The sequence below is a fragment of the Centropristis striata genome, chromosome 1 (assembly GCF_030273125.1).
Source record: "Centropristis striata isolate RG_2023a ecotype Rhode Island chromosome 1, C.striata_1.0, whole genome shotgun sequence".
In the NCBI taxonomy this organism is placed as follows: domain Eukaryota; kingdom Metazoa; phylum Chordata; class Actinopteri; order Perciformes; family Serranidae; genus Centropristis; species Centropristis striata.
This window is the reverse complement of record NC_081517.1, coordinates 35,049,857-35,062,795: the sequence shown is the minus strand read 5'-3', so window position 1 is coordinate 35,062,795 and position 12,939 is coordinate 35,049,857. Positions and strand designations below refer to the sequence as shown.

Below are 12,939 nucleotides of genomic sequence, written 5' to 3'. Positions count from 1 at the left end.
TTAAGAAGCATTGGCAATGACTGCACTGATGAACCTGTCCATCTCTGTCACCAGTGTAGCACTAAAGCTAGGTAACTTGCAAAACATGGATGTATGAAGAGAAATGGATACAGTGTTTTAGGCGGGGTTGTGCTTATTCCCTATGAAAGCTCCTCAGGGGCACATGATGCATAAAAATACCCAGATCTTTATAAAAAATACCTGGATGTTCCAATGCTCTTCTAATGACTTCTACCGGCCGAGTTGGCTACTTCCGGTTCTGTGCTCCACTAACTCGAATGTGAATTAAACTAATTGTACAGCTCTTCCAGACTTTCCAAATGTAATCAGAGGTAATGGATCAAATGTTTCATGGGGATGTGACATTCGAAAAAAATTATCCACTTATTTAGAGACATCTTTTTACCAATGTAAATTTCTGGGCCCAATGGCATCATGTGATGCATTCAGAAATTGTAAATCCACTGTTAGACCACTATGTCAAATGGGGATCAAAGCCTGGCACACTTCCAGGGGGCTTGTGGCGGACAGCCGGCTAGTTAGCTAGCGTACCAACTTAGACATGCTTTCTTGCTGCACTTACAAAAAAAATCAGAAAAAAGTTGTGACTCATCTGGCAATGGCAGTGTGACTTCCGACGCTGTGTGAGAAGAGTGTATGAAACATTTAGTTATTAAATAGTACTGATTAAGCGGTTGTCTAGTTAGTTAGCTAGCTAGCTAGCTAGCTAGCTAGCTTGATGCAGTGACACACACCCGGTTGGATATCAGCAAAGTTTCCTACAAGTATTTAAACCCAGCAAGGGGGCTAGTTGCATATTAGAAACAAAACAGTATAGGCAATGACTTCTATAGCCAGCAGCTAAGTTTTTACTAAAAAAAAAAAAAAAAGGAAGGTATGACTCTATGCTGTTTTACCCCTGCATACGTCATCTTCTGCTTTCCTCACTTCTATCCCACTAACCTTTATTCCTCGCTAAACCTCTTCCTTCTTTACCCTCACTCTCATGCCTCTCTCTCATCATCCTCCTTCACCTAATTCTTCATCCTCCTCCTCCTCTTTACCCTCCCTCTCCAGCTGCAGTAAAGGAAACAACACAATCACCAGTAAAACTCCTCTCTTATCCCTTGGCGGGGGATACAGACAGATGTACAGACAGACAAACTGGTGCTGAATGCCCTGCTACCACTCCAATCTCCAGTGCATCTCCTCTCCTCATTTCCACACCCACATTCAATTACTACAAATTACATGCAGTTTAATTATTATGGCGCAGGAGCTCTAATGTTCATTAGCTAAAGAACGGCAGGACTGAGTGCAGAGAGAAAAGAGTGGGATGGGGTTTTTTTAGCTGCACAATGGGAATGGAAGTAACGGAGGGAGCAGGGTTTAGGCAAATGAAAATGCAGCAAATGAAGCGTAAAGGAAGTGAAATATTGTGCTGGCAATGAAGTAAACACAATGAATGCCAATGATCCAAAAGACAATTTATTAACATGTAAGATCACATGTGATGGGGATGATCAATAAGCTATTTTATACCTTACAGAACAGAATAGAACCAGCTGATTATCGAAAAACAAAAAGAAAGCCATTTTGCTCCATTATAATTCCTCCTTTTAGTTCAGCTTTTCAAATATTTATTGTTCATCTGGTTTTGACATTTTTCTCACCATTCATCCAGTCGTGTCAAGGCAAATTGGATTTCATGAAGGGGAGAAGGGATAGATGAGAGGATAATAAAAGACACAAAGAAAGACAGACAGCTACAATGCCTATTAATGCTGACAGTTTCTGTCACTTCTCTTTTGAGTGCTTCTCTATTTCGAAGTGATCGAGGAGGAGATGAAGAAAAACGGTGTATGGCTGTAATCTAGCTCTTTGTGTCCCAACAGTTCAGCTTCAATTCAACCCTCTCCCCCCAATTTTTTTCCTAACTTTATTTGTGTACAAAGCCTCTGTAAGCTGTTGTGTTATTGTTTTGGTTTTGAAGATGTCACATTCAAAGTGGACAAGATCTTTCTTCTTGAAATTTTCCGCCCCTTCGCCCATCTGCAAAAGCATCACTTATTCTTCTCTCTTATCTTTCTCTACCACTCTTTAATTTTCTCTATTTCCCTCTCTGTCGTCTTGATTCATTTCTCATTCGTTTACTTTATGATGATGAAGAAGAAGAAGATGAAAAAGTGAGCTTGCAGACACACAAAGCACTTGAGACAGACGAATAAAAAACAATATTTGAATACAGACCAAATCGCATATACACATGCAGAATGAAAGGCTAATCTGTAGACAAGTGCAGTGCATCTGCGTGGGTGTGTTTGTTTCTTGATGAAATTGTGATGAAATAGGGTGATAGCAATTTGTTTCAAACTGCAATTTCAAATGGAAAACAAAACAATAGGCTTCTTCATCAGATAGCATTATTCCCCTTGGAATTACACATGCAATGTGTTTATCTACTGAACTGAATGGTGACACTTATGACCTACCTTATGATCACACACACACATACACACACACACACACACACACACACACAAATATGATAACATGCAGGCACTGTCATGCTCCATCCCGACAAGCTTGACAAACACGAGCCGTGGCCCTCATTACCATTTCCACCACCTACTGAAGCGGCTGTCTCTCAGAAAGCATTTCTCTGTTGACTTTCACTGCTTCAGCACAGCTCTGCTGTTCAGAGCGGACAGACACACAGCCGCGGGGTTCCTTTCACCACAACCACGTCAATGTATGTTAGTGTGACAGAGCGTTGTGTTCTACAGCGGGACTGGCAGAGAGCGAGAGGTTGAGTTTAGAGTGTGTGTGTGTGTGTGTGTGTGTGTGTGTGTGTTAGATGGGGGGGGTACAAGAATTTAGATTGAGAATTTGTGTGACATGACCTTTTCGCTGTTCTGTGTGACTGAGTGTGCATATTTGGCTACAGTGTGTTCACAAATGTGTGTGAGTATATGTATGTATGAGTAGGTGATGTTTAGTCTCATTCAGGACTTCCTGAAAAGATGGGAGAGAAAATAACACAGGGATGTGTCTGCACTAGTGGAGCGTGTGGTCACCTCACTGGGATACTATTTAAATCATATGGGATGGAAGGTTAAGATGGGAAAATTACATGTTTTTTTGCCCCAAACTCCATGGAATGAACATAAAGACTTGTGGATATCTATAAAACCCATTTTTATTCAGATACCTTGAGGTCAAAAGTCAAGCCCCCTTGAAATGGCCTTGCCAGTTTTTCCCTCACTAAAATGTACCCCATATAACTTTGAGGCGTTATTTACCCCCTTCCCAACAAGATATCACGGCATGGTACCAATTGTTTTCTTAGGTCTTAATTTCATACGATACAAGTACCTTCACTAGCCTTAAAACAGAGCCAACTACAGTCTCTGAAAAAAACAGTCAGCATGGCCTGGCCGTTGAATAAAATAAATACTTCACACATTCATGCTGAACTATTGATGGCCATTCTTAAAGCACAATGACTAAGTAAGGAATAATCAACAGTTATTTATATTCAGAAGTGTTTTTTTATTTGATCTTTGTGTGTGTGTGTGTGTGTGTGTGTGTGTGTGTGTGTGTGTGTGTGTGTGTGTGTGTGTAATAAATAAAGTCCTCACCGGAAATAAAACCACCAAAGCATCTTGATATTGTGTAAGTCATGAAGCTTTTTTTAATGAACTTGGTAATCTGCAGAAAGATAAAGAGCTTTACCAAAAACCAAAAAGCGAATGAAAGATTTGCCAAAAGTCCCAACTTCATACTAGAGATGTCAGGATTAATCAAGTATTGGTTAATTGCCGTAAATAATTGAGATCATGAGTTAACAGGTTCACTAATCAAACTGTAACACTGCCATTTTGTTTATATGAGGCAACACAGGCTAACAGCTGCAGCAGGACTAGTTACACATGCTTCAAACAAAATCAGTTCAGGTGGGGAATAATCAGAGTATGAAGAAAACTAATCATACAGTACACCATACTGGTAAATGAGTCATTTTCTTAGTCAGTGTGATTGATTGGAGAGATGATCAGGGGGGCAGAGTTGTTGCCACCATCGTTAAGATTGGGACTGAAGTATGGGTAGAGTTTCTCATTGAAGGTGCAGTTAGTAAAGGAGTAGATAACATATGCAGCATTAACGTCATAAAAGGAGACCAGGCCCTCCTCATAATCCACAAACACCCCCACTTTCTCAAGGTTCCTGCTCAGAAAGAGATCAACATTAGGATCAGCAATGGCTCTGAAGTCATTGTCATTCCTCAAACATATTGTCCAGAAACCATTTTGAGGAGAAAGTATGATTTCTCCCTTCCTGTTGATTGATTCTCTGGCAACTCCTAAATCCCAAGAAGTCTTCCCTTTAACCTGAACCTCATAGTAAAATCTTCCTGAAGAGAAACTCTGCTTTGCCAAGACATTAACACAATAATTAAATCTTCCTGGGTCGTCTGGAAGATTCTTATAATCATCACTACAATTTACTTGTTTTCCGTTATCAGACAGAATTAATGAAGGATGTGCAGTATCAGGATCAAGAGTCACATCCACTGCGTATTGCTGGACCCTTTTCAGCTCGGCCACAAGCAGATCTGTTATCGCATCCATGAGTTTTTGCTCTAGCTGGATCACAGCTCTCACCACAGTCCCATCATATGAAGGTTTATGGACACTGACTTCTGTCCAGTCCTTGATGGGTGGAGCAGTGTTAAGGGATGGGGAGCTTTGGGGGACAGGAAGGTCGTCTTCAGACTCGGTATCAGTAATTCTCTTCTTCAGGTGAGAGATTTCCTGTTGCAGCTCTTTGGCGAATTTGTCAGCCTGTTTCTCCGTTTTTCTAAACTTCTCTTCGATCATGTCGATGAGCTCGGCCTGGCTTCTCTCAACATACTCCTTCAGAGTTGTGAAGACCTGAACCCCTTCTGCTATCTCTCTGTCTGCATTCTCTTTACTGAGCTCCACTGAGTGTTTGAACACCTGCAGCTTCAGTTGTCTCTTCTGGATCGCCTGTTGAATTTCAGCCTCTGTCAGCCCGAGCTCGGACGTCTTTTTCTCATTTTCCTTTTTCAGAGGAACAACATCCTGTGTCTTGCTGTCGAAAACCATCCAGAGCATGACAAACAGACACACAAGGCAGAACATCCAGGCCTTCAGTTTAGTTCCCGAGCAGACGTCACAGGGAATTTTTCCTGCTTTTTGTTGAGATTTTTGTCTGAACAAAGCAGCCATGTCAGTGATGAAAGTATTGACATGCAGCTCAGGTCTTGTTTCAAAGTCCTTTTTACAGTTGGGACAATGGCATTGGTCTCTAATATTCCAGTGTTCAGTAAAGCAGATTTTGCAGAAGTTGTGTCCACATGGTAGGGTGACTGGCTCAGAGAACACACCCAGACAAACGGTGCACAGAAACTGATCTTCAGACAGCAGACAGCTGACAGCAGACATGTCTACAGTGAGGCAAAGGTGAAAGTGTCATTAAAAAACCTAGATAGGTCGACCGGAATATCAAGAAGTCATTTTACACTTAAGTAAAACACTAACACAATGGAATGTCTTGGAGTTTTTTGCCAATGTTGAAAAGTTTAAAAATGTTCAGCTGTACTCACCGGTGTTGACAGAGATTCTGCTGTGTTGTTGAGAAAGGCCTGTTTAGGTCAACTTTTTCTTTTGAGAGAAAATTAAACAAGTGTCTCGACTGCTGTTCTGGTGTTGCTCACACGAAGGTGCAGTGTTTATGTGGCATTAAAACTGTTTCGCTTTACCAGAGTTGCTCCTCCCCTCTCTTCTCAGAAGATAAGGGTTTTTTGCCTTTCAAGATTGACTTGAAAAGTGACATACTTTTGCCTTTCCACGTAAAGTAAATATGGCAAACACTGTCCTGTGATTCCAGGCTCAAGGTAACAACATAAACATGAACTTGAATTAGTTGAACCTATAAAAAAAATTCAGAGTAGTGAAGCTTCAATTTTGAGAAAATGCTCCAATTGTTGTCGTCCATACATGTTTGATATCAGTTCAGTTTGACTGAATACTTTGTTGGTCAGTCTGTGGGTTTGACTCTCATTGTGGAGAAATAAAAAGACTGAAGTGAGATGAATAGACTGAGAATTTTCTCTTATTTGCTAAACAATTCTTGATTAAATTACATTTTGAGGACACAAAATGCATTTAAACAGTTAAATTGCAATATATTGTATTGCAATACTCACAATATTGCAAAATGCTTAAAATCACAATAATAGCATATTGTGACGCAAGTATCGTGATAAAATCGTATCGTGGGCCTCTGCTGATTCACACTTCTAACAAACACTATGTATAAGTTTGACCAATAAGTCATAGTAAATAACTAGTCAAGTTATTGACTAGTTATTTTAAGTGAAACCTCAAATAGTTAGTAGTTCAGTTTTACCCATTTTCCTTTTAATTCTTGGTTCTAATATTATATATGCATTACCCTGTGGGATATGTGTTAGCAACACAACTGCAACAGCTAGCTCACATGATATAATGTTTATACTGTATTTACTGACTTACATAATCTAAAGCAGGCGTGTCCATACTATTCCACAAAGGGCCGTGTGGCTGCAGGTTTTCGTTTCAACCAAGCAAAAGCACACAGTTTGACCAATCAGCTGTCTGAAGACTGAGATCAGTTGATTAACTGAGTCAAGTCTGGTGTGCTGCTGCTTGGTTGGAACGAAAACCTGCAACCACACGGCCCTTTGTGGAATAGTTTGGACATGCCTGATCTAAAGGAACAACAAATCTCAAAAGAATATCTAAATTTAGTGACAATATAATGAACAATGAAGCTCCATTCGTTAAAGTAAAGACATGTTCAGAAAGAAACCAGTTACCTTTGACTTAGTCATGACATGTGCTGCAAACAAATAATATTTCATGGACAGACTGCATCTTTTCAGTTTTATTTACATGGTTGCACCGTGCAAAAATGCTGCACAGAGTTGCCTGTAGCTACAATTACACTGTGCACAGACAAAGAAATAGAAAATCTGGACTGAAAATCCCAGTAGAAAGATTAGACTGCTTCCTGCCATTAAAGTCAATAAGAGTTCCACATTGAAACCAACATCTGTGGTGCTCATTTGGCATCAGAGAAACTGTAATATTAAATAGACAAATAGATGCATCACAATAAGATGGTTCAGTATGTTTTTTTAACTGTTGTGGACATGCCAAGTCCAAGGCAGTAATTGCATGTGCTGTATCTTCTTTGCCTCTCCATTATCTTTCACTACATCACCTGAAGGCCTCCTATCAATCAACATCACAATGAAACATAGTTCCACAGCAGCCCTGAGGGAAGGATAAGGCAAAGATGGAAGAGCAGCGGTAAAACCGGTTTAAGACAAGTGGATTTCAGTGGTCATCCATCAGTTTTCCAGAAATAACAAGATACATGCCAGAGGCTACTGTCACAATTTATGTTATACATACTGAATTGTAAAGCTCACATCAATAGGGCCTTTCCTAGCACCATGCTTTTTTATCCTTCCTTCTTAACATTTGTGAAACATTTCATTGTACGTAAGCACTTGCTGGCTACTTGTTTTCAGTTTCTAGAAATGCATGGAGCCAGTAACTTCTGCTGCCAGGCTTTGTGATGACTAAGAGGACAGTGATTCACTTTTAACTTCATTCGGAACGATTGACCTACTGTGTTGTGAATACATTTTACACCTGTTTTGGCAACATACCAGTGGGAAGTTTATATGGTGATTATGTGTAATGTGAAACAAAAAAGGATTTTCTTACCACTTTTTGTTTCTCCTTTAACTCTTTATCACACATTTATTCTGTACAAAATGCTTTAGCAGCTATTTGGGCTAAAAGTAATATCACTCAGCAACCTCGCTGTCATTTGTCTCCATTTGTCTCCTCACCCTTTTTTATATACTCACAGATTCTTCATCCACACTATTCCTGACTTCTTCATACTTTCCCTTCTGGCATCTCTCACTCCCTATTCTCCTTAAATCTTATCCAATAGTCTCTGCCTGTTTCCCTCTCTGGACTTATAAGTGTTTGTCTCTATAATTCAGCCCTCAGCAGATAAATTAGCATCTGTCAAGGCTTTGCTCCGTGCCGAGAGCTTTGGCAGAAGCTGCCGTCTTTTTTTCCTTTTTTTTTTTGCTCAATGGCACACTTCAGCAGCCTGGCACCTTCACTCATCCCGTTATTTACTCTGGCTCACAGGTAATGAAGCAAAGGACTGGTGAAACCGTGTGTGAGAGAGGAAAGATATACCACTCTTGGAGCCAGAATGGACATCTGGCCCTGTGATACTGGGAGGCTGAGTTGCAAACTAGGGATATACAAATGTTTACAGTTAAAATTAACAGCTGGGCCAGGGGCACTTCAGGTGTACAGTGCAAAAGGTGTTTATCTGGAGGCTTTTAGCCAGTGGCAACGACCTGTGACATGTGTTTCACGGCGCCAAAATAGAAAATGAACGTCACGCTTTAGAGGAACAACACAGTTGTTACCTCTAATGTGGAAAACACTTCACACATTTACTTATTTTTTCATTTTTCATACCGACTTCAATTCATTCAGCACCAGAAGTGTTTTGTGGCTAGCATACATCTTGTTAAAGTGCAAGCAGCTTCTATACAGCTCGTGAAAAACGGGTATAAACAGCATTTTGCTGAAACAGCCATCAATGCTTTTTGCAAGTGCAAACTCCCAAACTTTCAGCCGCTGATGGAATTTTAAAGCAGCAAATGTGTTTTTTTTTTCCCTGCCAAGATGAGTAAAACAGAAAACAGAAGGCATTGTTTAAAGTTTCAGGAAACATAGCAGCTAGCTAATCTCAAAGCGGCACTGAATAATGAAACACTTTTATCATGATTTTATGTATGACTGATCTTCCACCTCATTACCACAAACATTGTACGTAGCAAGCAAGCAAGCAAGCAAGGGAATAAAGACTCTGTATCATACACTGAACTCTGTTCTTAATACTGTACAGAACACAACAGAAACCAACACCATTCATTTCAGTTCAGGGTGTGGCATCTTAGTTTAAGAGTCCAATATGCTTTTATAGCTTTAATCTGTTTAGAAATAAAACCAGGCAAACCAATGGGCCCTCTAAAGATAGCAAAAAATATAAGAAAATCACTTACAAAACATTTAATAGTCTATCAAATACACCAAAGAGTAATATTTTGCCATTAATAGTTTCATGTTGCCCATGAGCTTCTGTGGATCATTGTGGAATTATAAAATTTGGTGGCAACTGTTATGAAGAATGAAATATTCTCAATTAAGTAAAGTTCATTGAAAGACCAATTCAAATATAATAAAACCTGTGATTAGATCCGAAATCTGCAGCTGAGGATAAGAACCAAACAAACAAAGAAGAGAAACCAAACAGAGGGATGGAGAGGAGAGTTGTCTCTGTTCCCAATTGACACTCTGTTGTGTAATCTGCAGCAGGCTGCCGCGCCCGCCCGCTCTGTCCAACACACTCACTCACACATCAACATATACATATACTAAAGCTCAGACTCTGATGTGTCTCCCTCCCAGCCTAATCTGACAGCAGCGTCAGCTTCAATAAGCCTCCGTTTGCAGCTGAGGCTCTGTGCTCTCTGCCTAATTGCATTATCTTTCAGCTACCTGAGACTCGACTGTGTTTTAATCTGCTGACGCTGACCCGGAGATGAGACATTTTGACAAACCAGAGGGAGATTTGGAACAAAGTGCGCACTACGCCGTCAACATTGCGGGCCACTTAAAGATGATAGTGGGTGAAGAAATAAACTTAATTCTTGGTTTTGACATTAAATATACTTTTCAAACCGTTTATTTGTGCAATCTACCAACTGACCTTACATCCCAAGATAAATACCTACTAAAGATACTATTGGCAGCTGGAAAAAAACCAGTAACTAGGAAATGGCTTAACAGAGAGCCACCAACGATGGGAGAGTGGTCAGCCACTGTAAGAGAGATATATGAAATGGAGATGTTGACTTTTTCTCTAAGACTGAACCGTAACAAAGCCCTGAAATATTGGTCGAAATGGCTTACGTATGTAAATGAGAAAACAGAATAACTCCTAACCTCCTACCTATGGATTACTGTGACCCTACTTCATAGTGTGTTTTTCTTCTTCTTTTTTTTTTCTGAGACAAAGAGTTTGATTTCCCTCGGTGACCTGTATGTTCTGATTTATGTATGTTTTGATTTATGAGATTCATATGTCTTGATTGTCTGTGTAAGACACTGGAAAAATGTGAAAAATTAAAAAAAAAGTAAAAAAAAAAAAAAAGATGATAGTGGGCAATGATTACAGTTGGCCCAGTAGAAACATGGGCATGCCACGCTACATTTACAGAGGCACAACACACAAATCATAACACCACACGTGCAAAGAAAACTCTAATTAAATCCCACAGGATGGCTAATCAATTATTTACTAATTCCCCTGTGCTGAGGATGATGTTCTTATGAAATATTGATGATAGCGACTAGACAGTTCCAAGTATGTTTGTTAATTACATAATTGCATTAGCAGTTCTTTGTGTGGCATATTCAATAAGATTACATCTAGTTTCCATGTTATTCAGAAAAATGCACAGTAAAGTTTCCTTAAAGCTGAAATGTCTAACTAATTTTTGTCAATCTGCCCGCTTTAGTGCTGTTAAAGAATGACCCACTTTTTGCTTCACAGCAGCCACCTTTCTGTGTAACAATGCCAATAAAGTCCCTTTGAAGACAAGCCATCACACACAAAGCGATATACTGCTATATATACTGCTTTTATATTGTAAAATCTTTGTTGCTTCTTATTAGTACAATCTCAACGCTTCAGCCAAAGAAGTGATCAAAACCATTTCCCGATTGGTCAAAGACATTTTCATTTTGAACTCCTTACTGTGCTGCAGATGTGTATTGCAGGCTGTGTCAGTACGATTCAAAACATTTGGGCCGATGTGTAAATGGTGAATAAAAACAGAATGCGTCAAATTCAGACTGAGTGCTCTTTTAGTTTTTCTTTTAATCCAGTTTAGCCGAACGAAACTTTACTCATTCTTTGAACCAAATAACAATATATCAGCAGATTTCTTTAACATAATGAAAACAAACAATTTTGAGTTTGATCAGGATAGATACTGAGTGGGACATTTTACAATCTGCTTCTCAGTGTTATCTGGTGAAAAAAATGGTGCAATAGTGACATTGTTTCTAAATTATTTCAAAGCTATAATTTGGTATTGACATGAGTTATCTGCTCATCACGAGAAACAGTATCTAGAAAAAGTGAGTACAATAACTCTCCTTCAGTGTTGTGTCTTTGTGATGCTTGATACCATATTGTAATGGACTGATGGCTGCAGCTAAAGAGTGACAGAACAACAGTTGAAAATGTTGGCATTGAATAGAGGCTGCTCATTCCTCCCACACCCCCACCTCTGTCCAACAAATGATAATACGTGGTCACTTAGACACGCACAACACAGCTTAACCTTAACAGATTCTGTCTGGTCGTTGACAGCGGTGACACTGATTGGTCTGGTAATGATGATATGGTATCGATTTGTTCAGCTGCACACAGCAAACGTTTAGTTCAAAAGGTAGAGGGAGGGGTCCACTTTATGCCAGCATGATTTCCTTGATAAGGACACAAGAAATAAGACCTAAGACTAGAGAAACATTTAAGACAAACTAATGGTTGAAAGTATGGGTCCATGATAAGCTGACACGGCAGTTTAGAGAAGCCATGTTGAAACATGGCAGCAAAAGACACCTCAGTGCTTCTACAAGACATCTTGAGCAGAAAAATATAATGTGCCTGCGCGTTACATGGCAGTTGGCGTAAACAAAACCAACCCATATAAATGTATAAAGTAGAGAGAAGACAGAGAGTGGGACTTGTGTAGAGGAGCAGAACAATGGACACTGTGGACAGGAGGTGGGTTATGCATAAACAAATCTATAATTTCAAACACAATCCCAGGGGATCACAGAAGAAGATACAATAACTGCTCTACAGCTGGGTGCATTTTAATGTAGATGTAAAGTACATTTAATTGCTGTGAACATTTTTTTTCTAGATGTGAATGCAGCATGGATTTTATTTGCACAAAGCCGTGCTGAGGGGCTTGAGGCAATTTTCTCCATCGACTTGCTAAACTGTCTGAGCTCAGCTGCTTCAAAAGCTTGTGGGTATAGTTAGCTGTGTTTGTGTGAGAGAGGGAGAGCGTGGAGGTCGGAGCCTATATATATGTGCCGTCCTATATATGTTTGGGAATGATCACACCACTGTATGTGTAAATAATCTACAGCATGAACCACAGGTTTGTGTGTATTCCCAGATTCCCCGGCCACAGGATGCTGAGTCGGACACATTTCATTTTTTTCTCAATCTGAAAGCCTGGTGGGAGCCACAAAGACTGACGGCGCCTTGAGCGAGTCCATTAAGGAAATGAGAGCGATCAATCAAAACGGATTAATCCAACTTGATCTCCCGGAGGCAGATAAAGAAATCTAAATCTGGATTGACACACCCACATGTAAGCAGGGCCAAATGCAACATGTTGGCACACATGCCGACATACGTACACACTCCTACAAACATTTAGATGGATGCATACAAAGCACTGCACGATTAAGGCATTTTGGGACTACAAAGATTAGCCAGAAGCTATAATTAGTATCTGTACAACATTGTAAATGTTTCACGCCTCGCCACTCTGGCTGCAACTGAACTTGTGCTTGAAGTGAACAGCATTAAACTCTCATTTTTATTTGTAAATCCCAGGAAAGCGACTGTACTCCACCACGTCTATGGTAAGGTGAGTGTTTCTGACAAGGAAAAATGGTTGTGCTTGTTAAAGCCGTTTCCATTCAAATGTGATGCATTTCTCAGCAGACAAATCTA

General features: G+C 39.9%; 2 protein-coding genes across 2 annotated transcripts in view; both read right to left on the bottom strand.

Moving 5' to 3' along the window:
- Positions 1 to 12,939, bottom strand: part of LOC131976848 (alpha-1,6-mannosylglycoprotein 6-beta-N-acetylglucosaminyltransferase B-like) — a 133,877-nt gene that overhangs the window by 100,110 nt on the left and 20,828 nt on the right. The gene's annotated exons all lie outside the window — the stretch shown is intronic.
- On the bottom strand, positions 3,712 to 5,129 carry LOC131977890 (E3 ubiquitin-protein ligase TRIM69-like). Its single transcript, XM_059341389.1, has one exon. It carries the CDS (start codon positions 5,127 to 5,129, stop codon positions 4,026 to 4,028), a length of 1,104 nt encoding a protein of 367 aa, XP_059197372.1. The 3' UTR covers positions 3,712 to 4,025.